This window comes from Tenrec ecaudatus, chromosome 7 (genome assembly GCF_050624435.1).
Source record: "Tenrec ecaudatus isolate mTenEca1 chromosome 7, mTenEca1.hap1, whole genome shotgun sequence".
Taxonomy (NCBI): domain Eukaryota; kingdom Metazoa; phylum Chordata; class Mammalia; order Afrosoricida; family Tenrecidae; genus Tenrec; species Tenrec ecaudatus.
Window position 1 is genome coordinate 62,218,491 of NC_134536.1, and position 25,635 is coordinate 62,244,125.

General features: G+C 48.9%; 1 protein-coding gene across 1 annotated transcript in view; it reads left to right on the forward strand.

The window, feature by feature from the left end:
* The first annotated feature begins 226 nt into the window (after positions 1-226).
* The window catches only part of METTL24 (methyltransferase like 24), a 159,533-nt gene continuing 134,124 nt past the window's right edge, over positions 227-25,635 (forward strand). The window contains exon 1 of the mRNA XM_075553988.1: positions 227-550. Within this exon, the coding sequence (XP_075410103.1) occupies positions 227-550 (324 nt within the window). The remainder of the gene's footprint in view (positions 551-25,635) is intronic.

Genomic DNA, 25,635 nt, shown 5'->3' on the forward strand with positions numbered 1-25,635 from the left:
GAGGGTGCTCCTCGGGGACCCCGAGGCGGGGCTCGCCCCAGCCCCGCCCGCCGCCCCTCGCCCTTCCTGTCCGGCCGCGAGGATAAGGTTACTCGGAGGCGCCCTCGGGCTGCAGGCAGGCAGGCGGCTCTGAGCCCGGGGAGTCTCCGGTCGGCCACTCGGGCCTGCGGGGCCCTGTGCAGCCGCCGGCGGGGCTCGGAGCGCGGCCCAGGCGCGGGCTGGCTCCATGGCCCGGGAGAGGCTGCCCGCGAGGGGCTGCGGGGACCTGCGCCGGTGCCTGCTGGCCGCCGCGCTGCTGCTCGGCCTGCGGCTCTGCGCGGAGCTGGGGCGCGCCCGGCCCGGGGTCCCCGCGGGCAGCGCCCCGCCGGGCCGGGCCCCCCGGCAGCCCCGGCTGCACCTGCCGTCCGGGCCCGCGTCCGGGCCGCCGCGCGGTGCCAGCCGCAGACAGGTGACCTACGTGCGCAGCGGGCGCCGCGCGCCTCCGGGGGGCGGCGGGCGCGGGACGCCGGAGCCGGGCTGCTGCGCCCCGCGCGGGCGCGCCAGCCGGAAGGTTAGTGACACACACGGCCAAGTCTGCGGCCTGCGAGCCCGGCAGTCCGGGTCCCCGCGAGCCCTCTCAAACCAATCTGCAACCTCTCTCTGCCCGCTGCGCCCGGCTCAGCCCTCCGCGCGCCGTGATGGCGCCGCGGGACGGAGCCCAGGTCCTTGGATGGGCCTCAAGGATTTGCTGAGCGCATGCCGGGCAGTTCCCAGCTTGCGGGGCACGCCTTGCTCTCAGCGTGCTTACGCTTCAATAGGGCAGCGGCCTCTGGATCGAGTGTTTGAAGGGCAAGAGTCAGGGTTCGCTGCCCTGTTTTCTGCTGGAGGCCTGGACGGGGCTGGGCGGTGATCCCCGGGAACTCATTTCCTTCGACCTTCATCATCAAGACGGCGGTGCACCCTCCCAGGCAGGGCAAGGGTGAGAAGTGAAGACCCTATACCGTCTAACGGGAAGTTAATTGTCTCCGGAGGCCTGAGTTTGTCGTACAGCATTCAGATATGTTGATCATCCTACCTCATTCACTTATCGACTCACTCTTCATTGATAGTTTTAACCTCTGAATGTTAGGTCTGCGGCCTCCTATCCTCCTTTGGCGCTCCGTCATTTACACGGAGTAAACCGGGAGCCCTGCTGGCGTAGCGGGGAGAAATCCAGGCCAGCCAGAAACTCGCGGGCAGTTCCGCCCTGGCTGATGTGAGTCAGCATCGAGCCAATGGCAGTGCGTGGTTTTCAGTCTGGTGGCGTAGTGGTTACGCGTTGAGTTGCCAACTGCAAGGTCAGCAGCGGGAAGCCACCAGCTGCTTCAAAGACAAGGCTTTCTACTCCTGTAAAGAGTTACCGTCTATGGAACTCACATTCTACTGCACCCTGCCACCTACATGAATCCACCATATGAGTCGGCATCAGCTCAGGGGCAGTGAGTTTTGAGAGGAGAAAAGATTACGCTGCAGGCATATTTGCCTAGTCCCTGTACCCTCGGGAAGGAGCGCCGGGGCGTAGTGGGGCCGCCTTGGGCAATATCAGCAAGGGCAGCAGTCTGAAACCACGTCGCTCCAGCTCAGTGGCAGTGAGTTTTGAGTTGATGCCTCTGTTAACACCTACTTCCAAATCTGCTGTTTTAACTCCATGCCCGGACCCCCACCCGCTTTCCCCTGCTTTTCTACTTTTCCTTCAGTCCTCCCTCCCCTCGCCCCTCTTGGGGAGGGAGACAAAGGGGAGTCCAGCGCTGGCTTTGCTGATTTCCTTCCTTTCCAGTGCTCTCTCCCTTCTCAAGACACCATCCCTCTCTAGGCCGCTAGTGGTGTCAGCCTGGAGAAGCTCAAGGAGTTCCCCTTCTCTCCCTGTAAACCGTCTTCCTATGTGAAGAGCCACTTCCTTCTCCATGCCTCAAGGACTTTCCATATACTCCATACACATTCAACGCAGGTTTGCCCAGGCCTTCCCGGGTACCAGATGTTCCCTTTGCTGGGTTCCTAGCCTAGTGAACAGACACCCAGCACACACATCCAGCCGTGTGACTCTCGGCTTGGGATCATGAACACTAGCATTGTATTGGACCTAGGTCTTGGTACTTCTTAAGAGTTTGGGCCATTTTGTCCTGTGGAGGTTCTCCAGGGCCCCATCCCATCTCTCAAATGCCCCCAGCTCCACCCTGCACTTTCCCTTTCACATTTATTCGCAACCTCTATGGTTTTACTGTACTTGTCCAAGAATCGCTCTTCAAGCTTTGTCTTGACTTCAGACGTCTGACTGGATAACTAGAGCTTAATGCAGACATGAGAACGTTTAGAGGCATAGACTCAGAGGGAAATCTCACACCCACTCCCATCAGGAGGCGGCTGCAGTGGTCCTTGGCTAGTGCAGATTTTGGACTAAAGGTTGGCAGTTCTTACCCACCAGAGGAAGAAAGATTTCGTGGTCTGCTTGCATAGCGATTGCTGTTGTTCCCTGGTCCTGTGTCATCCTCACAGCCAGTGCTATATCTGAACACATTGTTAGGGACGCTGTGGTAGTCTATCTTGTGGCGGGTCTTTGTCTTTTTCCATGACTCTACCAAGCATGGTGTCCTTCTCCAGGGACTGGGCCCTCCTGATAACATGTCCAGAGAATGAGATGAAGTCTCACTTTCCTCGCTTCTAAGGAGCATGCGAGCTGTATTTCTTTCAAGGTCTGTTTGTTTATTCTCCTGGCAGTCCTTGTGTATTTTCATATTCTTCCGCAATGTCATGATCCAAAGATTTCTTCTCCAGTCTTCCTTATGCCTTGTCTAGGGTTTGCGTGCATAGGAGGCAGTTGAAGACTACACCCAGGACAACCCTGTCACACAGGGAGTAACCATGGGTCGGAGCTGACTTGACAGAAAGGGATTCGGTTTGGTGGTGGTGCAGGTGAGAGATGGTGGTGCAGGTGAGAGATGGTGGCGGTGTAGGTTAGAGATGGTGGAGGTGGAGGTTAGAGATGGTGGAGGTGGAGGTTAGAGATGGTGGAGGTGGAGGTTAGAGATGGTGGAGGTGTAGGTTAGAGATGGTGGAGGTGGAGGTTAGAGATGGTGGAGGTGTAGGTTAGAGATGGTGGAGGTGGAGGTTAGAGATGGTGGAGGTGGAGGTTAGAGATGGTGGAGGTGGAGGTTAGAGATGGTGGAGGTGTAGGTTAGAGATGGTGGAGGTGTAGGTTAGAGATGGTGGAGGTGGAGGTTAGAGATGGTGGAGGTGGAGGTTAGAGATGGTGGAGGTGGAGGTTAGAGATGGTGGAGGTGGAGGTTAGAGATGGTGGCGGTGGAGGTTAGAGATGGTGGAGGTGGAGGTTAGAGATGGTGGAGGTGGAGGTTAGAGATGGTGGAGGTGGAGGTTAGAGATGGTGGAGGTGGAGGTTAGAGATGGTGGCGGTGTAGGTGAGAGATGGTGGTGTAGGTTAGAGATGGTGGAGGTAGAGGTTAGAGATGGTGGAGGTGGAGGTTAGAGATGGTGGAGGTGGAGATTAGAGATGGTGGCGGTGTAGGTGAGAGATGGTGGAGGTGGAGGTTAGAGATGGTGGCAGTGTAGGTGAGAGATGGTGGAGGTGGAGGTTAGAGGTGGTGGTGGTGTAGGTTAGAGATGGTGGAGGTGGAGGTTAGAGATGGTGGAGGTGGAGGTTAGAGATGGTGGCGGTGGAGGTTAGAGATGGTGGTGGTGGAGGTTAGAGATGGTGGTGGTGGAGGTTAGAGATGGTGGCGGTGTAGGTTAGAGATGGTGGCTGTGTAGGTTAGAGGTGGTGGAGGTGGAGGTTAGAGATGGTGGAGGTTAGAGATGGTGGAGGTTAGAGATGGTGGTGATGTAGGTTAGAGATGGTGGCCGCTTAGATGGGGAGGGAACAAGTGTTTGGATTCTGGATATATTTTGAAAGGTAAAGGAGGAGCAGGTTTCTGTTCTGTGTGGTTGGCGAGGGTGAGCTGTGGTGTGGATGGGAATGAGGACTGTGTTTTCCAGATGTGTTAAATTTGAGATACCCATTTGACATCCAATGATGTGAAGTAGGCAGGTGGATATCCGCGTCTGGAATTTGGAGGAAAGCGTCAGACTGAAGGTACAGATTTGGGAAGTGTCCTTGTGTAAGATCATGAGATCAGGTAGGAAGTGAGTGGTTAACAAAGGCCTGAGATTTGAGTCTATGCCCTGGGGTCAGGGTGGGGGTGACATACAGCATATTTAGCAGAGCACCTGACTTGTTGCTGGTCGGTGCCTTTGTGCTCGTTTTGACTCACCGTGACCAGGTACGAAACAGAACAGGATGCTGCGTGGTCCTGCGCCGCCCTCACAGTGGTTATGTTTGAACCCCCAGTTACAGCCACCGTGTCCACCCATCTCGGGAAGTCTTCTTTCTTTCCCACTGACTGCAGTAAATGGCTGCGGGGGGTGGGGGGGCATATCTGACCTTTGGCTTCCCTATTGCCACAAGGCAGGGGTCAGACATGGCTCCACCCTCCATCCTCCTTCATTCTGCTCTGACACCCATTCTGTTCCTCCCATGACTCTACTTCCATGCTGTGTTGCATAGTTTGTTGTAATAGCCCCTCGGAACACACAGACGATACGCACGAGTTTACTAATGAGGGGCGCTAAGTGGTGACTTTCAGCCAGGGTGAGTAACCATTAAGAATACAGTCGTTGGTCACCGGCACCACCTCTCCTCAGTAAACCTCTCTCTGGCCCTCAGCTTCTTGGCCGTGTGGTCCCTTGGCAGCTGCCTCCGTGGGCCAGGGAGCCAGCCTGTTGCTCTGCCCCTTGCTCTGGCCTCTGGTGCCTCTGGTCCCAGCTTCCTCCGCTCATGGAGAGATCTCAAACATGCTCCGCCTCCAGTGGGCCTGGGATTTGCTTTCTCTTCCTGCTTCAAAGATGGCTTCTCCTTAGAGTCAGGGTGGGGCGGTAACTAAAACTGATCAACCCCCTCAATTCACATTACAGCCTGTTTGCCGAGGCCCACCCAATCACTTGGTGGGAGTTACAGAGGCATGAATAGGAGATTCATGTTGGAAGAATCATGTCAGAAAACCTCCACTCCACAAGCAGGAGGTTCATTTCCATGGGGGCCGATAACATGTCCAAAGCACCTGAGATGCAGTCTGGCCATCTTCGCTTCTAAGGAGCACTTTGGCCGTACTTCTTCCAAGACAGGTTTGTTTGTTCTTCTGGCAGCCAGGGTACTCTCAGTGTTCTGTCTTGTAAGCCCTCAATAATAGTGACTTCAGTTGTCACTAGCCCATGCAGCCCTATGGCCCCAGCCATTCTCCAAACAGAGTTGATTAGAAGTGATTTCCATTCCTTTGGCTCCAGTGGGTTCCTTTGCCTACGGAACCCCAGCCTGCTTTCCTGTGATCTGAGCCCTGGCCTTTCTCGAACGTTCAGGCCAAAGTCACGGCCTGGAAAGGCCCCCAGACCCGCCTCCTTCCGTGCACAGCTCTCCGTTTGAGATGCAGCAGAAACGCATTTAGGTTTGTCGTTTGGTACATGCTGTGATCTCGAAATTCATCCCAGATGGAGTAAGGTTTTGCCTCCGTGGCTGTTCTTAATGGGAAGAACTGTGTGGCCCTGCATACTAGTAAATGCTCTCCGATACACTAATGTGTCAAAACATAAGCACTTAGCTATTCCAACCAGTTATGCATTGAAGGCGAATAAAACTGCCCTTTCTGAATAGAATTCTTGCGTATTACAGAAACTGCAAATATTCCATCAGAATTCTTAGTCTCCAAATTTTGTATGTAAGGATGAAGTGAGTGGACCAGTTAATATGGTGTCTAAGTTTTTAACCTCCTCAGGAAACTTCCCCTGGGTCTCCTCTACTTGTTTGCTTATCTCTAAAATACAGGGCCGAACCTTGCCAAGTTCCTAAAAGGTGAGACTCCATGTTGAATCGGTCTCATTTCCTAAGGATTTAAGATTATTTCAAGTCTTCCTCAAAGCCAGAAAGACCAGTTATCGAATCCTCCCTTCGACTCCTGGGAAGGAAGCTCAGTGCTCCCGAAGTCTCGGAGGCAAATCTGGTTCTTTTTCAGCCCCACACGAAGGCCTAATGAAATAGAAGCTGAATGCATCATTAAGGAAGAGAAATAACGAAAGCTTGGGAAAGTTATCTATTCAGTGCCTTGAATCCCACTCTCTTTAAATTCTGTTTTTGTCCATAAGCTGGATGGTGTGCTGGAGGTCCTTGGTCACCTTGCCCTAGGCACCAACCCGAGTGCTGAAGGAGGAACAGCTTGGTCCTCCTTGGAGGGCGGCTCTCTGGGCGCTGAAACCTGCGTGCAGTAATTGGGTTGCTGGCTGTTTCTTGTCACCGTGCTTCCTCTGCAGGTGTTGGAGGCACAAAAATCCGGCAATTATATTGCCACTTGAATCAGAGCGTCTGCTTCTCTTGCAGAGAATAATTTGTTATAAAAAAGAGAAGCAAGATCCTCATATAAGTCTTTCTCTCTTCACCCCCATCTTGCACAGTCATAGCAGAACTAGCTCTAGAGAGGAAGCCCTCTTTTAGTTCATGGGTTCTAATCCTATGATTAGAGCAGGAGCCCCAGTAAATGTTGGACTGTTAAAGGCAAGGTCAGGGGTTTGAATCCACTAGCCCAAGATTGGAGGAGAAATATGTAAAAATTTACAGCCTCGGAAGCCCTGTGTCGGGTCTCTGTGTTAGTCCAGGTAGACTAGAGAAACAAATCCATAGAAACTCCTATGTGAAAAGAAAAAAGAAAAAGAAACAACTATGTGTATCAGAGAGAGTTTTATATAAAGGATAATTGTACATTAAGAAAGCATCCCAAACCAGTCCAGTTCAAGGCCATAAGTCCAATATTAGCCCATATGTCCAATACCAATCTAAAAGTCCTCTTCAGACTCAAATGAAACACATACAATGATGCCAAATGCAGAACAAGCACAGACCAGTGGCTAGAAAGTCTTTGGGTCCAGTGAAGTTTTAAGCATCTCAACATTGACAGCGGTCTTCATGTGGGTTCCCCAGTTCCCAGGGTACAGGGTCTATCAGCATCGTGTCATGTGTCTTGTCAGTGGAGAGTTTCCAAAGGAGTAAGCAGAGAGAGAGAGAGAGAGAGAGAGAGAGAGAGAGAGAGAGAGAGAGAGAGAGAGAGAGAGGAGAGAGAGAGAGACTGTCCATCCTGCCTCCGAGGAGGAAATAGAAGAATTCCCAGAATTCTCAGGAGAAGGCCATGCCCATACAGAGGCCTGATTGGCTATGATCATATCGACAGACTAGACTCCTCCCCTTCACTCTGAATCCTATCAAATTGACACCAGATTATGTAACTACCACAGTTGCTAAGAGTTGGAATTGACGCCACTGTAGTGCATTTATTTATTGATAATCTTAAGAATATTATGGAATAAGGGCAAATGATTGAAGATGAATAGATGCCCTTTTTGAAAGTGACCATCCTAGAGCCTATGCAATTCTTGCGTATTACAGAAACTGAAGCATTCCATAAGAGTTCTTAGTCTCCAAAATTTGCAGATTATGCATGCATAAATATAGCACTGTGATTATTTCCTACCCCCCTCTCTGCTTGCTTTCTGCCTGCATTTAAAATGTCTGTTTTCGGCGTTCGTAAACACAGTTTCCGTGCTTGCCTTGAGTAGAGGACTAAGGCATGACCCCCACAACTAGTGCTCCTTTCTGTAGCTCTGGTGCGGATGAATCATGTCTGACAGATGAGACATCTCGTAGGTGTTTCAACCCACTGCTGTCAGTTGATTCCAGCTCGGTAGGTCTTCGGGGCCGTACATCTTTACAGGAGCCTCATCTTTCTCACAAGGAGTGGCTGGTGGGTTTGAATCACTGGACCCAGCAGTTGGCAGCCCCACGCTTACCCAGTAACGCCATCGGGCAGCAGCAAGGTGCAGGGTCCAATTGTACAGGGAGGGCTTTCAGCAGGAATCAAGCTTCCTGAAGAGATGCCTCTCCTCAGGTCGGCGGTGGCGGCGATATTTTACTTGACATTTATGTTGGAGAGGACAGTGCCTGCCAAGGCCTGGAGCTACAGAACCAGCAATATGCGATCTGTTTGTTAGTCATCTTTGTTACTGTGTGTCACACGCACTCACACACCCAGAAAGTCCCTGCACTCCCGAAAAACTATCTGGCACACTGTAGCCTCTCTTCCTCTTCCTCCTCCTCCTCCTCCTCCTCCTCCTCCTCCTCCTCCTCCTCCTCCTCCTCCTCCTCCTCCTCCTCCTCCTCCTCCTCCTCTTCTAATTCTGTGAGTGTCTTCTAGAAGAAGCGGGGAAAATGGCAGAGTCTGCCCCTCCTACCTCCAGCTGCTTTCAAAGTCCTTATTCTTTAGACAGACTATTTGCAGGTTGGATTGAGTCGCGTGTGAAACATGGCACAGAGGTACTTTTCCCTCCTTAGGGTTTATGTTTTGTTTTTGGTGGCGATCAGCTCCACTTCTTCCCTTGGGGGATAGCGTGTCTCCATCCTCTTACACTGTCCTCCGGAGGCGAAGCGTTCTCGTTTTAAACAGAGTCGTGCAGGGTCATGGAAGGAACACCAGCGTATGTGGATGTGAAATAGCAGTTCCTTGGTTTTGTGAAGAAAAGCAGGTTTCTCATTAAAAACATTTTTCTTTTTATTAAAACTTTTATGTGCCTTCTGTGAGGAATCGGCATCCTGAATCCTGCAGTTTCTCAGGGAGCACACTGTAGGCCAAGGAGCGGCTCCTGGGGGCCCCATTGTTTCTCGAATCACAGCGGTAGAGACTGTTCGGTTTTGGGGTGTCGTTTGCCTAGTCCATTTTCTCCAGGGACAGGAATGTCTGACCACGTTCCTGGACGAGAAGTGGACTTCCTTGTTGGCCTGTGAAGAGAATCCAAGCCGTGCGGTCAAAGCAGAGACTGGGTGGAGCGGCGAGCGTTTGAGTGTTTCCACCCGTGCAGGCACCCCTGAGAGCCTCTCTGCTGTGCTTACCAGGAGCTAGTCGGCTCTCTGTTCTGGGATTCATAGAAGGAGACCAGGGCCGCTTGATTCACCTCAACGCACATCAAAGCAGGCATCGCCATCATTGATAAGCATCTTTTGAAAGCAGCCCTGGGACCTCTAGATAATTCTCTTTGGTCTCACTATTGGCTTTGAGAGGTTCCCCCACCCCACCCCATCTCCCTGCTAAAAGTGGGTGGGGACATTTTCCGTCTAGAAGCATTTTTTATTTGGTGCAGATGGTTGAGAGAAAACTTGAGTTTTATGAGTGCTATCATTGGGACGATGTGTACTTTAACAGCGAGCTGGTTACTGGTTGCTTGTTGTTGTTGTTGTTAGGCGCCACCACGCAGTGGGCTCTGACTCACAGCAGCCCCATCTGGCACCGCCCTCCCAGTCCCGGCAGGCAGCGTCTGAGTCCCTTCTCACAGCCACGGCTTGGGGAACATCTGCCCTCCTGCTGATGCGCTGACTTCGTCCAGAATGATGTCCTTGTCGGGGGCTGGGCCTCCCTGATAACATAATCTCCCTTCGAGGAGCCTTCTGGCTTTACTCCTCCCAGACAGCTTTGTTTCTTCTTCTGGCAGGCCACGGCGTATGACACATTCTTGGCCAGCCCCACAATTCAAATGCACCAGTTTCTCCCTGTCTTCTTCCCCCCTTGCCTACCTTTCATGTGCAGGCGAAGCCATTGGAAATACCTTTCTTAGGAGGGCGCACCGTCGTCCTCAGAATGGCATCTTTGCTTTTTAACATTCGAAGGAGGTGCTTTGCAGCAGATTTGCCCAATGCCCGGCATCATTTGGTTTCTGCACGGCTGCTTCCAAGGGTGTCGGTTATAAAAGAAATCCTTGGCCTCGGAGATATTTTCTCCAGTTGCTGTGATGTTCTTTACTGGTTCCGTCGTGAAGATTTTTGTTTGCTTTATGTTGAGGTGTCACCCGCCCTGACTGCTGGGGTGCTTGGTTTCCACCAGTAAAGGCTTCGAGCCCTCTTCACTTGGGGCAGCAAAGCGGTGCCATCCTCTGATCTCGGGATCTTAATGAGCCTCCTCCGGGCCTGATGCTGGGCTTCTGTAGTACAGCACAGCTTCTCCCAGTGTTTGCTCAGTGAACGGGGTGAGTTTGTATGGGGGAAGGATACCCCCTGAAGCACACCTTTCCTGGTTTTCAACCACGCAGGATCCCTCGATTCAGTTTAAACAACAGTCCCACAGGAATACAATGAAACGCTCTGGATCTCCCATTCTTCGCCACGTTCCCCATGGCTATGATCCACAGAGTTGAATGTGCATTGTCAATGGACACGAAGTACGAGTAAACATCTCTCGGATATTCTCTGCTGTCGGCCAAGAGCTAGCTGACGTCACCAATGATATCTCTAGTTCCATGCTCTCTTCGGAATCTGGCTTTTATTGCTGGAAGCTCCCTGTCTGTGTACAGCCGGCTTTTGAATTTTTCTTAGCAAAATCACTGCGTGTATGAGATGTTACAGGTACTGTTTGGAAATTTCTTCATTCTCTCGACTTGTCGTTCTTGGCTAGGGGCTTACATAGAGCTGTCTTCAAACAGCTTGGCCAGGCAGCTTGTTTCAAGTGCTTTGGTATAGCTAGATGCGTGAGCACTCCCAGGCTGACATCCATTTGTCTAGGTGAATTGGAGGTGAATTTGACCCGCAAAGAACTTTGTTCCGACCACAGGCATGTGAATCATTGGAGCATAAGTATCTTTTATGGGCTTTAGCTCACCACTCTCTCTATTTATGTCACCTGCCTGATCTCTAATGGCATTTGAGGCTGTAACCCCTGAATCAGGTACTGTCAAAATTAGCAGGGGCTTAAAAACCAACAACATGACAAGCGAGGTTACTGCTGCAAAGCTCCCTGGCCGTGTGGTGTAATAGAGGAGCGGATGCCTTGTCTGTCTCCCGCAGGGAGGTTTTTGGGTTTGAACTGCTGACCTTGAAGTTAGCAGTGCAATGAATAACCCCCTATACCACCGGGGCTCCTGGACTACTTACTGGGTACAGAGGCTGAAAAGCCACAGTCAGCGAGTTGCTTCTTTGCTCATAGATCGTTGCTCTATAGGTCAGAGCAGAAATGCCCGTGAAGTTTTTAAGGCCGTAATCTACAGAAGCAGACTGTCTCCTCTCCCTCCCTAGAGAGACCGGTGAGTCCCAACCATAGGCTGTTTGGTTAGCAGCTGAGTGCCTAACCACTGCACCATCAGGATCCTCGAAGACCCTTTACAGTCACTCCTCTTAGAGAAGAATGACTTCCCTGAGGCTGAAGCTGCATACTGGGGGAAATAAGATTGTAACTGGAGTTGCTGGGGGGCACAAACAGATAGTGTGCTTGACTGCTAATTGAAAGGTTAATAGTTCAGACCTACCCAGAGGTGCCTCCGAAGAAAGGTCAGGAGAGCTGATCCTCCAAAGCCCCCTCCAAAGCCCCAGCGTGACAAACCCTCTGCTGTTGTACTCTGTACACATGGGGTCACCGGGAGGCGGGATCCACTCTACAGCCACCGTGTGCACCGTTCTGATCCTCATTTTATTAATATAACTTTGTGTGTGTGTGGGGGGGGGGGGCAAATAAAACAAAAAGGATGCTGCCTTAGCTTAAGTACACACACACACACACACACACACACACACACACGAAGAGAACTTTAAAACACTTCTCGGGAACATCTGGGCGTTTCTCACTGAATTAAGGGAATTAAGGGAAGAGTGAACCATGCAGGGAAGGGAAGGCGTGGAGCTGCCCGGGGAATCTTCCTTCCTTGGTTTCCTGGGCCTTGTCCTTCAAGTCACCCCTCACTCTCACTCCCCCTGGCAACTCCCAGGTCTCTCTTCCCAAACACTAAGTTCCCAGGAGAGAGGACTCCCTGGATCAGTGTGGGGCAGACATTTGCCCTAGACCAACCAGCTACAGCTCCTTAAACAAACAGTCCCAGGGTCCCCACCCTTCCTCCTAGAAGCTATTCTTAGAGAATTAGCAAATGCAGTAAACCTTCCAATCGCTCCCAGAAGGGTCTCCCATTTGGAGAAATCTATCGAGTCCTCAGTAGTCCTGGTTAGCCACTCCAATTGTTACATCGCAACTTGCCCCAGGTTTGATTCTCTTAGTTCAACCACTCGCATTTCAGGGCTCCTGTTCCCGAGTACCTGGAAATACAGGGAGATTTTGCAACGATCCCCGAACCTGGTATCTAGAAACTCATTGGAGTCAGGGATGGAGCCAGGTATTTATGTATCTGTGGGGGGTGCGTGCAAGTATGTATTATTGGTAAATAATTCCTCTATCGAGATGTAATCTTGTAGAGAACTTCATTTCCAGGTAGCGTTTGGCAGTAAGCTGGCACTTTGCGAAGTCTTCTGGTATTTTTAGGTAGTCGATATAGCCATAATATATATATGTATTTACGAATGTCCTTTCTTTGAGTTAAAAGTTATTTGTGAGGTCTTTTTGTAGAGAAAGAAACTGTCATTAGCATTCACACAAAGATCCATGTTAGGGTTCTCAAATGAAAGCCACACCAAACTTAGTGCCATCAATTTGATGCCGACTCCTCGTGACTCTATAGGACAGGGTAGAACTGCTCCTGTGGGTTTCTGAGACGGTAACTCTCTCTCTTTGGAAAATAATCATTTTATTAGGAGCTCTCACAAATAGTATGACAATCCATAATTCAATTAGACCAACAATAATTGCACACTTGCTGCCACCCTCAGTTTCAAACCATTTTCTTTCTTTTTGAACTCTTTGATATCAGCTCCCCTTCATCCCCTCCCTTCCCCACCTTCGCCCCAGGGACCCTTATTGTTATATATTGCTGTTGTTATTATTATTTGCCGTATCTTACACCATCCGATGTATCCATTCACTTACGATTCTATTGCTTATTCCCCTCAAGTGGGGTTATACAGTCATCATAGCTGTCAGTTCCCCCCATCTCCCTCTCTTCTTGCACCCGCAGGGAATCATTACCCCAGTTACTATTTCTGAAGGGTTTATGTATCTTGGATTTCGTGCATTGAATGATCTTAATTATATAAATGACCATTCACAGGTCTAACAAGAGTAATGAGGTAAGATTAAGACCGTAATAAAAAGGGGAGGAGATATTAAAGAACTAGAGGACAGTGATGTGTCCTCTGTGCTATACAACTCCTGGACTCATCAGGCCTTTCATGTGGCCCTTCTCTGAGGGACTGTCCAGTGATCTTACAGGTGGGTTCTGGGTCTCCACTTTGTCTACACTCCTTCATGTCAATTTGGTTGCTAGTGTTTGAACTTCTGCTATCTATCCCCGTCAACACCTCGTGATCACACAGGCTGGTGTGCTTCTTCCATGTGGGCTTTGTGGCTTCCCTGCTAGATGGCCGCTTATTCACCTTCAAGCCTGTAAGACCCCAGACGCTCTATCTTTTAATAGCCAGGCACCATCAGCTTTCTTCACCAAATTTGCTTATGCACCCATTTTGTCTTCCGCAATTGTGTTGGGAAGGTGAGCATCATACATTGCCACATCATTCGAATAAGCCCTTCTTGCACCGAGGTAAGATTTAAGTAGAGGCTCAAGAGGCTGTAACTCTTTATGAGGATAGCAAGCCCTGACTTTCTCCTTCAGAGTGGTTTGTGGTTTCACATGGACAACCTATTGAATGGCAGCTCAGTGCATCACCATTGTGCCAGCAGGGCTCCATCTCAAACTAAGGTTGGTCCTATATTCTTTGTTTACCTGTCATTCAGTGAAGGAGCCCTGAGAGTGGGTTATGCACTGGGCTGCTAATCACAAGGTCAGTGGTTCCAGTCTACCAGCTGCTCTGCAGGAGAAAGAAGAGGCTGTTAGCTCCTGTAAAGAATTAGATGTGGAAATCCACAAGGGCAGCTCAGCTCTGTCCTATAGGGTCTCAGTGAGTCAGAATCGACTTGCTGGCAGTGAGTTGGAGTTTGGGGTTTGGTCACTGTAGTGAGTTCCTTGGTGTGTTAGGCTAGGTTTTTCCTAGAGAAGCAAAACCAGTAATGCTTGCATACATATGTATATAGAAAGGATTTATATCAAGAAATGACTCAGTGTTGTGGAAGTGGCGAAATCCAGTCTGCTTCAAGTCTGTGGGTCAGATGGAAGGTGGGGGCTTCTCCTGACTCCTGTAGCTGCAGGGGTGGATGAACAGGAAGCAGGAAGATGGAGCTGGCAGACCACAGGTTGGTGGATGCAGCGCGAAATGAATCTGAGATCGGTTGAATGACTCCAAGGTTGACAGACCCCTGCTGGCTCTGGGAACTGGCAGGTGATAGAACAGGAGGTCAACGAACCAGGTGCGGGATCCAGTTCCAGATCCAGCAGTCGAGGTGAGCGAGCTTCTGCAACCAGCAGTCTAGACTACGAGCAGGTCACGTCCCAAATGAAACCTTCCTCAGTGGTCTCAAGACTATGACCAGATGAAGGAAGTGGGACTCTCCCCTGGTCTTCCCCAAACTGCAACACCGTGCAGCTGACCCCACGAGGTTAGATCCCACCGTGGGAGACCCCTGGCCCATCCACGTTGACGTAAAGCTGATGGTCACACCCGGGGAAAGGAAGTCGGAAACTACTCGAGGCATCTGCATACTCGCAGCCCCTGATTCAGCGGGCAAGTCTGGGATTCTTTAACAAATGTGTGCTTCTGTACTAGTGAGGGCTCTTTCTGTTGTGGAGGACCCAACTTTCACTGGCTTCCGTCGAAACAGGAATTGACTGCAAGGGGGGCCCCACTCCAGGGCAGTGGGTGGGGTGGGGGGATTGGATGGGCTCTGGGGTAGAACAGAAGGCAGAGCTCGGAAACCAGAGTGGCTCTGGGCACTTACAGAGCAGGACTAAGTGGGAATGGAAGGCCTTGCTGTGTGTAATACTCGTTACCGCAGAGGGGGTGTAGCTGCCTCCGAGTTGAATCCAACCGGAGAAATGCTCACTGGGGCGTTCAAGACTGTGAGCTTTTGGAAACAGCGTGCCAGGCTATCTTCCCAGGTAACTCTGGGGGGCCCTAACTGCCCACCTTTGACTTAGTACAGGTAGCAAGTAGTGGAACACGTAGCCATTCGTGTCATGGATATGTATCATTCTTTTTGCTCACACTTTTGAATATCAGCCCCATGTCTGAGAAATGTGGCCCCTTCCTGATCACAAGTTAAAAACAATGAGAAACAAACCACCCACCTACTCACACAATTTCTCCAATTTTTTATGGAGAAATTAGTACAGATTAGTACAGTCATGTGACAAGAGGGTCACCAATCAAATCTGTTTCTATGCGACTTTATATGCAAGCCATGCAAAATAGCAGGCAGCTATGAACCACCAGGTGGTGCCTGGGCCACGAGGGGCCTGTACCAGCAGGGCCTCCAGAGGTACCTGGGGCATAAGTACACTGAGCCCTGGTGCCCCTGCCCAGTGGTGAGGCGGGCCTGGAGGTACCGGTCCTTCCTGCACAGCTTCTAAGCTTTGCTCTCTGGTCTGCCTTGCGATTCTGTAAGTCAACATATTTTCTAATCAATTCATTTTCTGTGTAACTAGCCTGAGTAGTTTCTATTGTTTACAACTAAGAACCTTGACAGATCGATAAATTAGAAGTAGCAGTTCAGAAGGTCACAGCCATAACTTTCCTCCCTTTAATTTTGTTTAGCTCTCTTTAATTCCGATTTTGGGACACGATGATTGGTAGTCTAGTGAACTGTGTGCCGAGGGACCTTTCCCTGACAGGATAATAACATTTAGCTGCAGATGCTAAATCATGTAAGTCTGCTAACTAATCGCTCGCTAGAGACACCAAGTCCTTTCTCCCAACTCATTTGTCTGGGGTGTCAGGTAGGAGGGGACTAATAGTCACAAATGACTCTTGTCTCAGACCTCATAATTTGGAAGTTTTTTGGTTTTTTTTTTTTGTTTGGTTTGGTTTGATTTGATTTGAGGTTCGCTGGGGATTGGAGGGGCTGGTGTGAGGTGCTGCTTGGTGTCCTTGACCTCTCTGTGGAGGCCGCGCTGGTGGACAGCCACCATCTGGACATTGCCATCACGTTGGCAGCGGGGATCAGTGACCTGGAGGGGCTGGCACAGTAGCAATACCCTGATCTGGAAGTGACGCTTCTGGTCCTAGTCCAATGGCCAGAGCTGGCCGCACAGCCCTGTGCAGGGCAGGAGACCATAGTACAGTCCCGCCCCGTGCCCAGAAGCCAGAGCTGGGAAGGCTGGGTATATGGCACTTGCCACCACCGTATGATAACCCCTCAATCGTCCATGCCTAAGTGGACATGGACTAGATCACATTTCTCGTCCTCCCTTGTGAACGCCGCATTGAATCTGCTATTCAGGGGACCGTACTCTCGAAGGAAGCAGCTGTCTGAATTTAGCAGAACAGTCAAATAAAACTTGACTTAGGCCTTCTAAACAGCTCCGTGGCATTTCCTGGAGTTGTTAAAGACAATGATTCTTGCTGACAATGTTTGTGTCAGCGTCTTTGCACACAGCTGTGATGGGATGGTGGTTAGCCAGCCCTTTCTTCTGGGCCTGGGGGGACCATTGATGTGACTCGGTAAAGCCAGGAGTATAAATAACTGGAAGGTCTCTGATGAGATAGATAAAACTCCATTTCTACGTCCATCTTCATGGCAATCAAGTAGTCATTGCGGGATTTTTATTATGAATTGGGTGGAAGTTTACAGAGCAAATTCGTTTTCCATTCCACAATTGATGCTCCTTTTGTTTCAAATTACGGATGGCAGTCTCCACAATGTACCATCATGTACCCTGCTTCTTCCTGTGGTTCCTGTTTTCATTTCTTATCTTTCCCTAACCCTTCTGAACTCTGTGCTCGGGTACGTGCTGCCCTTTTGACCTCAAATGGTGTGTGTGGTTCTCTTATGGACCTCGCTACTGTCAGGCTGACCGTTGGGCCCCAAGGGTGGATTCAGTGCTGAGCCTGGAGGGGGTGACCAAGGACCATAGTTTTTAGTGTGTTCTACCAGTCTCTATCTGACCAGTGAGCCTGTGTGTGTGTGTGTGTGTGTGTGTGTGTGTGTGTGTGTAGTAATTTCAGAGCACATTCCGTCACAGCAGATGGTAGTGGCAGCTGGACACCATCTACTTCTCCGGGTTTCGGGGGCTTGGAGGCTGATGTTCATGTGGTCCGTTAGTCCATTGACTCTTTGTTACTTGCACCTTTGATTTTCTTCATTCTTCTTTCCTCGGGACAGCGAGGACCAGTGGTTGTCACTGAGTTATTTTTAGTTGAACTAGCTGAAAGATTCTAAATTGGTTTTCAGAATTTAGCCACAAATCTGAGGCACCCTTTGTGTCATATATATCGTTTGCAGTTGTATGCAACACAGCAGAAAGTATTTTTTGTCTATTTTTGTTTTGCGTGGCACAACAAAGTACTGGAAAACCATAAGCAGCAAAACCATATGATAGTTGAGCGCAATGTGATTAGGTTGTAGGAGGAGACCTCTTGACTCAGCAGTTTCAAGGGTACAGTTTGGGAGAAACTAGCGGTAGTAGGATATGAGATAATTGTAGACCCATGTAGGTGGATTTACAAAAGTCATGGATTTACTTCAGTATGATCCAGCCTCACCTATAAGATGAGCTAATGTTTTTACACCTGAGGTTAGAATTTAAATTCGTCTTCTCTACTTACTTTATCAGAGTTCTGGTGGTATAGTGGATTATGCTTTGGGCTACTAACCGCAAGGTTAGTGGTTCAAAACCACCAGCTGCTTCATGGGAGAAAGAGAAGGCTTTCTACTCCTGTGAACACTTACAGCCTTGGAACCCACAGAAGCAAATAATTCCACTCTGTTCTGTAGGGCCTTTAGGAGTCGGAATCAATTTGATGGTAGTGAGGTTTACAAGTGGCTTCACTCCTCTGAAATTTAGTTTCCTCCTGTGCAAAAAGAAACAAACAAATAAATAAAATATAGTAGTACTTTGCTCACATGCTGTTGTAAAAATTAAATGAGAGCATCTAGCACCGGCCCTGCCCCACAGACACAGTCCAGGAAATTCCCTTAGTCTGTTCACCCTCTGTTGCCAGAGAGGGACGTTGTGTCAAGAAGGTATCAACAGGGGTCCATGGTATATGAAGTCCAGGGCTTATTGAAAGGTTTTCTAATTTATTTTATTCAATAAATTTTAAAACACCTATTATGTCTTTGGAATCTTCGGGTTATGCAAACCGTTAGCATCCTCAGCGGAGTCCACCCAGAGGTGCTGTGGAAGAAAGGCCTGGCGATCTGAAAAACCAGTCACTGAAAACCCAATGAGTGCTGTTCAGCTGGGACCACGTGGGGTTGCCAGGAGTCAGCATTGACATGGCAGTTGGTTTGGTTTCTTACACACTGTGTAGTCACCAGCAAAATATTAAAACATGAAAAAAATCCACTAGCCAAGTGACTAATAAAAATACCATATGTATTCGAATATAAGCCGACCCGAGTATAAGCCGAGGTACCTAATTATTACCTGGGAAACCAGAAAAACTGATTGACTCGAGTATAAGCCGAGGGTGGAAAATGCAGATGCTATTGGTGAGTTTCAATGATCAAAACAAATGAAAATAAAATTACTAAAAATTGAGACAGTGGGGTAATGTATTTAAATATTTATTTTAAATAAAAAACATAAATAAAAGGAAAAGTCACGTAACATTAGTAAACCAGCACAGTAAGTGGAAAATAGGTTCAACAAAAACAATAAGGTATCAACAATGATACCTTAAGAGTACTATTCCCTGAGCTCAATCAGCAACCAAGCTAAAATGTAGAGTTGAAATCCTTCAAAACTGGATTCCTCATCATCATCCATATCCCAATGCAGAGCTTCACTGGTGTGAGGTCATCATAGACGCTGTCCTCACTGAGATCGCCGTCATCACCATCACTGCTGTCATTTTCATACAAAGCGCAGTCTTCACTGCCATCCACAGCATTACTGATACTACATTTCTGGAAGGCACGTCGCACCATGTCTTCTGGAATGTCTTCCCATGCATCTCGAACCCCCTTTGCTATTAACTCTATGTCAGGCTTCATGAGATTTCCTCCTTTTGTTAGTCGGGCTTGACCAGATGACATCCATTCATGCCACATCCTTCGCACACGGTCTTTAAAAGGCTTATTCAAAGATACACATCATAGGACGTCTCTGATTGGTTAGATGTTAGTAAACAAACATGCAAAACCCTGTAGTGTCAGCGGGGCTTTGAATGAACAGTGGAGAAACAGCAATCACCCGCGAGATAATGGGCGCTCGTCCCGCTACCTGGGGGTGGAGGGGCAGCAAGATGTTACACCTTCCTGGGGTTCCACTGACCCATGTATAAGCTGAATATATATGGTACATTTATCAATAAAAGCTAGTGGCAATTGGTAACTTCTAAATTTTTATTATCTTTATGATAACTGGGTTTCCCATGCAACTAATTTATTATAGAATTGTTAAGGCTTAGGTATTCACCTAATTTTGTGATTTTTCTTTTTTGGTCAAAGCTGATGACATATTTTGTAATTATTTAGAGCTTGCTATTAAATACTTTGGGTTTGTACTTGTAGTGAGTGTACAATTGTGATTCCAAACTCTTGAAATGTCATTTTCCCTGAAAAGAATGTCTAAAAATCTCATGCTCAATGCGTCACGTGCTACAACTTTTTTTGTTATTTCTGTAGCTCCAGAAAGGCCAGTTGGAGTAATCTTGGGTTAAAGAGGTAATTAATTGCTACCTTGTGTTTTCTGATCCTGTCTTCCACATTCTAGTCAATTGAGTGCATGTTATTATACTTGGTACTTGATATACATTTTAAAGAAAAGCTCAATTTGATTAGCACAGCAAATAAAAATGGAGTGTAGATTGTACGCATGATATTTTAGGGAATAGAAAATCTTTAAGAAGCTTGCCATTTAAGGATAGCATGAGGTGGGAAGGGGAGGAAGGAAAGGGAGCTAGCATTTGCCTGCCCCTGGGCTGGTGGATAAGCATTGGGACTGCCAACGGCCAGGTTAGTGGTTCAAACTCACCAGCTGCTCCGAGGAGGAATGCTCTCTGCTCCCGAAGAAATTCACAGTTTTCTAGGAGTTGAATTGACTTGATGGGCTTGGTTTGGGCTGGATGCTAGAGGAGTTGTTTATATTCTCTCATTTCAGTCTCCACACAAACCCGTGAGCTAAGTTTTGTCCTTATTTTGCAGATGAAGAAGGTGAATACATTTGTACAAGAATAGCCTTTAGAGATGCACTTAGACTGATGCTCAAGACCCAGGCCTGTCCATTTTCCACTGAAATTGACACTTGGCAACCAATTTTCGCATAAGGTGGATTATTTACCGGATGCTTAGTTGATAAAAACTTAAATCCCGTTATAGACAAAAGCTGCCCCAGCATGACAAGGCTAGTCAGAACCAGAGAGAGGATGTTGTTCATCTCTATCACCCAAACAGGGTTCATAGCTTGCCATTTCAGAGGCCATCAATAAAACAATAAGGGAAAGACAAGCAACGGAACAGAAACACTGGCCTGAAAGACTCCATTAGGAATGAACAGCAATAGGAAACCTGAAAGGCAAATCAAAGCGAAAGATCAACTTCTAGAGCAGGGAGAGCCAATGAAAACAGCGGTGGGGAGGCAGGTGGACGGGGAGACTATGGTCAAGTGGCATAGCACAGCCCACAAGGACCGTGTTCTACATCCTACGTTGGTGAGTAGTGACTGGGGTCTGAAAAGCTTGTGAGGAGCCATCCAAGGCACAATCATTGCTCTCTCGCCATGCAGACGGAAGACAAGGGACTGAAATCCAAAGACACATGAAACCATTAGTCCCTGGACTATAGTCTCTAAATATCAGTCTCCCCAACTCTGTGAGCAGAACTCGATGGTGCCTGGCTACCATGGACTACCTGCTCTGAAAAGGTTCAGACTAGAAGCTCCTGGATGGAGCGGGAGAAAAATGTGGAACAGAACTCAAAACCCTAAAAGACCGGGCTTACTGGGCAGATAGAGGCATGTGGGACCCCAAGACCTTTTCACTTCAGATGTGGAACTCAACTCACCTCCGCGTTAGAATAGCAACCGTTTAAGATCAAAAGAGCAACATTTTACCCCAGGACAACATTTAGGCAGTGGTTCTCAACCTGTGGGTCGCAGCCCCTTTGGGGGATCCAATGACCCTTTCACAGGAGTCTCCTAAGACTCTTGGAAAACACATATTTCCAATGGTCTTAGGCACCGAGACACCGCTCTTCGATCCATATCCAGGTCCGCACACATGCAGATAGTCCCACTTAAGAGTACTTGGCGTGATGACATCATCACACAAACCCGATCACATACACCCCGTACAAATACAGGTGTATGTGACAGGATTGGCACCATAATGTACTTATGCAGATCAGTCATACATGTTTAGAGAGCAGCTACTGTGTAGAGAGCAGCTACTGTGTAGAAAGCAGCTACTCTGTTAAAAGCAGCTACTATGTTGAAAGCAGCAGTATTGGAGGTAAAACAATACTTCATGAATTATAATTACTGGGTAAATGCTTTAATTAATGCTTTAATCACTTTGCTTTAATTATGTTCAATTTGTAACAATGAAAACACATCCTGCATATCAGATATTTACATTATGATTCATAACAGTAGCAAAATGACAGTGATGAAGCAGCAACGAAAATAAATTTATGATTGGGGGGGTCACCACCACATGAGGAACTGTATGAAAGGGTTGTGGCATTAGGGAGGTTGAGAACCGCTGGTTTACAAACCTTTAAACCTCCTGGCCCCTGACCTACTCGATTGAGCCTCCAGCAACCAAATCTCAAGCATATGTCATTGTCCGACTCAGGCCGCGTGTCTTCCTCTGTTTTCCCTCTCCTTTGAATGGCACCGCTCTGGCTGGCCCTGCCTAGAGATGCGTTATGGCACTCTGATGGGAAGCGGAATTGGCCTCCATCAATGTTTGTTTTAAATGATCCTGCTTTTCCTGATCTTTCCACGATTAGACCACCCACAGGGCCTATATTAGACTATGGCAGCATGGTGCCCCAATGTGGTAGGCACTCATTACAAGGCGATGGTTCTTCCTGCTAGAAGGATTATGCCAATCTCCGCCCCAACCATGGCCACTGCCACATTATCTCAAAGCCCAAACCACACCCAACGCTGTCAGGGTGATTGTGGCTGTGTCAACTCCAGATGTTACGCAGTGGAACTGCTCCGGAGCACATCACCGGGGCCGTCTTCCACGGCACTAGGCAGGCCAAGCTGCCAACCTGTAGGTTAGTAGATGGGTATAAACCCTGTATGTCCCACAGGGACTCAGTATGTAGAGACCCATTGCCATCAAGTCAGCTTTGCCTCACAGTGACCCTGTAGAACTGTGACCGGGTAGAACTGCCTCTTTGGGCTTCTGATGTTGTAAATCCTTACAGAGCAGAAAGTCTCATCTTACTCCTGAAGAGAGGCTGGTGGGTTTGAATTGCTGACCTTGTGATTAGCAGCCCAATGCGTAACCCACTATACCACCAGGGCTCTGATCCGTATGTATAAAAAAAGAAAACAAAACGCACTGCTATCAAGTCGATGCCCACTGCTAGGGACCCTGTAGGACAGGGTAGACCAGTCCCTGTGGGTTTCTAAGACACTAACTCTTTACGGAGTCGAAAGCTTCATCTTAGTCCCTCGGAGCAGCTAGTGGTTTTGAATTGCCGAATGGTTAGTAGCCCAATGAATAATCACTCCTCCACCAGGTCTCTATTAGTATGGACAGGGAGGTGTGTTAGTAGTGTTTTGAGAGTGGGCCCCTGACAACGACGACGACAACAACAACAACAACAACATCCCAGCAACCAAACGCTTGCTCCGCTGTCATCCCGTGTGGTCCTCAGGATCCTGCCTCCACTCCACTAAGAGGGAATCTGGGACAGCGGCTTGCTCAAGACACACTGCAGTGACAGCCAGGTCAGCTGCAGGCCCAGTCTGCGCCGGTTCTACCCTCTACCTGGCGACTCCCACTGTGTGTTAACCGGGTCTGGGAAAAGCATGCTGATTACTGTCGATTTCTGGTTTGCTACTAAAGGGTTCTTCGCTATTTTCCAAATCAGCAAGTGTACTTTAAAGCTCAATTTTAGCTGTTTTGTCGAGTTGGAATCTCAAGTATGCTTTAACATTGCTTAAGCACAAATTGGAACTGATTATATAATTATAAGCGGGAATGTTCTTTTCAATAGTGAATATTCATTTTATCCAGAAATAGTAAAAAAAAAAAGGGGGGGGGGGAATCACAGTTAACTAGTATGCACTCAGAGAAGCCTCCGTCAGGAGCAGAGTGACATCAGTTTTGAAAGTGCAGTGATTGGAGTTATCCGGGTGCCCTGGATACAGAGCGTTGTTTTGGAAAATCTGCATGCCTGAGCCTTATTCCTGGAACAGGAATGTTCTTATTTATAAAACCAAACCACCAGCACAGAGTAGAGCCTGTGTAACGCACATGGCACCGCATCCCACCTTGTGACGGTGATGTGCTGACACAAGGGATGGGGGAAGAGGACGGCCCGTGTGTGTCATTTATTATTTGAAAAATAGGGGCAAGTTAGAGAGCTGGTAATTAAAATGCAGACATGCCCCTTTGGTCAAGTCATTAGCTTAATAGGAAAAACAGACAAGAGAATGCTCTTGTGGTTTGTTTTGTTTGTATTAAAAATCTATTTTAGAGACACACGTGAATGACACCGCAATGGCAAACGTGGAGTAAGGGCGATGCCATTCGCTGTGTCTTTCATCCGATGAGTTCTTAGATCGTAATTACTTTGGAACCAACCTTTCTTCCACTTAAAAATAGAAGCGAAGGAAGCAGCAGACTGGAGCTTGGCGGGGAAAAGGAATCTAGAGAGGCGCCGAGAAGCATACCAGGCAGCGCTGTGCAGGCAACACTCGGCTGGGACTTCCTCGGGACTGGCTGGGGACGTCGGCGGTCCAAACCAAACTCACTGCCATGGAGTCCATTCTGGCCGCGGGGACCCTGTAGGACAGGGTAGAACTGCCCCTATGGGTTACTGAGACGGAAAATCTTTATGGGGTTAAAAAGTTTCCTCTTTCTCCCTTGGAAAGGCTAGTGGTTTCTAATTGTTTACTTTGCAGTTAGCAGCCCCACCCATAACCCACTAGCCTGCCAGGCCTCCATGGGTGGAACCAATGGTTAATGGTTAAGCCACTTGGCTGCTCACTGAAAGGTTGGAGGTTCGAATCTACCCAGAGGTACCTCAGAAAAATGGCCTGGCAGGCTTCCTTAGAGAAGTCAACCCTAGAAAACTGAATGGAGCCTCATTTCCCTTAGGCACCATGGAGTTGTTAGAAGTGGGTGTCCATGGGTCTGGGAGGATTGACTAGTGTCAATTGACACTCATCTATGTATAAGAAAGAGCTTTAGATCGAAAATTAGATGAAGGCCATTCAGTGGAAGCTGTGGACAAGGATCCTGGAACATCGAACATTGGCATGTCTGCACAGGCGTTTACAGTTGGTTTCAAGGAGTCCACAAACTCCTGCAGCCCGAAGTTCTTACCCTAAGATGTGGATCAGCACCATTCGCAGAGCTTTATGGGGCACAGAAGCCTCGGCCTCCTCTACTGAGGCCTCCCCTGAAGAGCCACGGCCCTCGGGAAGGAGTGAGACCGGCCTAAGATAGGGCCAATTGTGATTGGGATGGTCGTTTGCAGTTGCTTGTGGCAACCCCCATGTGAACTGCTCCATAGGGTTTTCCAGACTGGGGGCTTTTGAGAGCAGGCTGACAGGCCTGTTTCCCAAGGCGCCTCTGGCTAGGTTTGAATGGCCAACCTTTCCGCTAGTAGGTGAGCTCGCTACCATGTGTGCCCCCAAAGACACGTTGGCAACCGCTGTTCACGTTTCACAGCGAGGCGTGTGACAGTGGGCCTGGCTTTTCTTTGCTGACGGGCTGAACTCTCACAGGGGACCTGGAGCCCTGGTGCACAGCTATAGAGGTGGATGCTCAGGTCTGGCCTGGCTTCTGACTCCAAGGTGCTGGCCTGTGGGACCCTGTGGGTGACCAGCTCTGCTCTTCATGGTCTTCTGGAGCTACCCCTGGAGGCAAACGCTAGTTGCTGTTGAGTCAGTTCCTGCTCATGAGCCCTGGGGCGTGTCAGCGTGAGCACATCAGTGCCCCAATGGGCCTCCGAGGCTGATTGCTCAGAAGTAGATAGCCAGGCCCCTCTTCCAGGCCACCTCTGGGTAGATTCGAACCTTCGAATCTTTGGGTCAACAGTAAAATGTAAACTACTTGCATCCCCCAGGGACTCCCAGTCCTAGGAGTATCAGAGCTGTAACCAACAGCTCCGACCTGCTGTCAGCTATCCTTTGCAAACACGTTCCTGTTCTGTGCCGTAAGGTGGCGGAGGCCAAAACTATTTTTAAAAGCTGAAACATTCATAGTTGCTTGAGAAAATAAGTACGAAAGACGTCATGGGTCATTTCTTCCAGTCTCCCGCCTGGTCCACAGCCCTGCCGTGTGTTCTCTCCAGCTGCCCACCGACATTGTCTAGCATCCGGCTAAGTTGATGAATAGCATGGCCGTGGCTCTAACCTTTCTAGCCT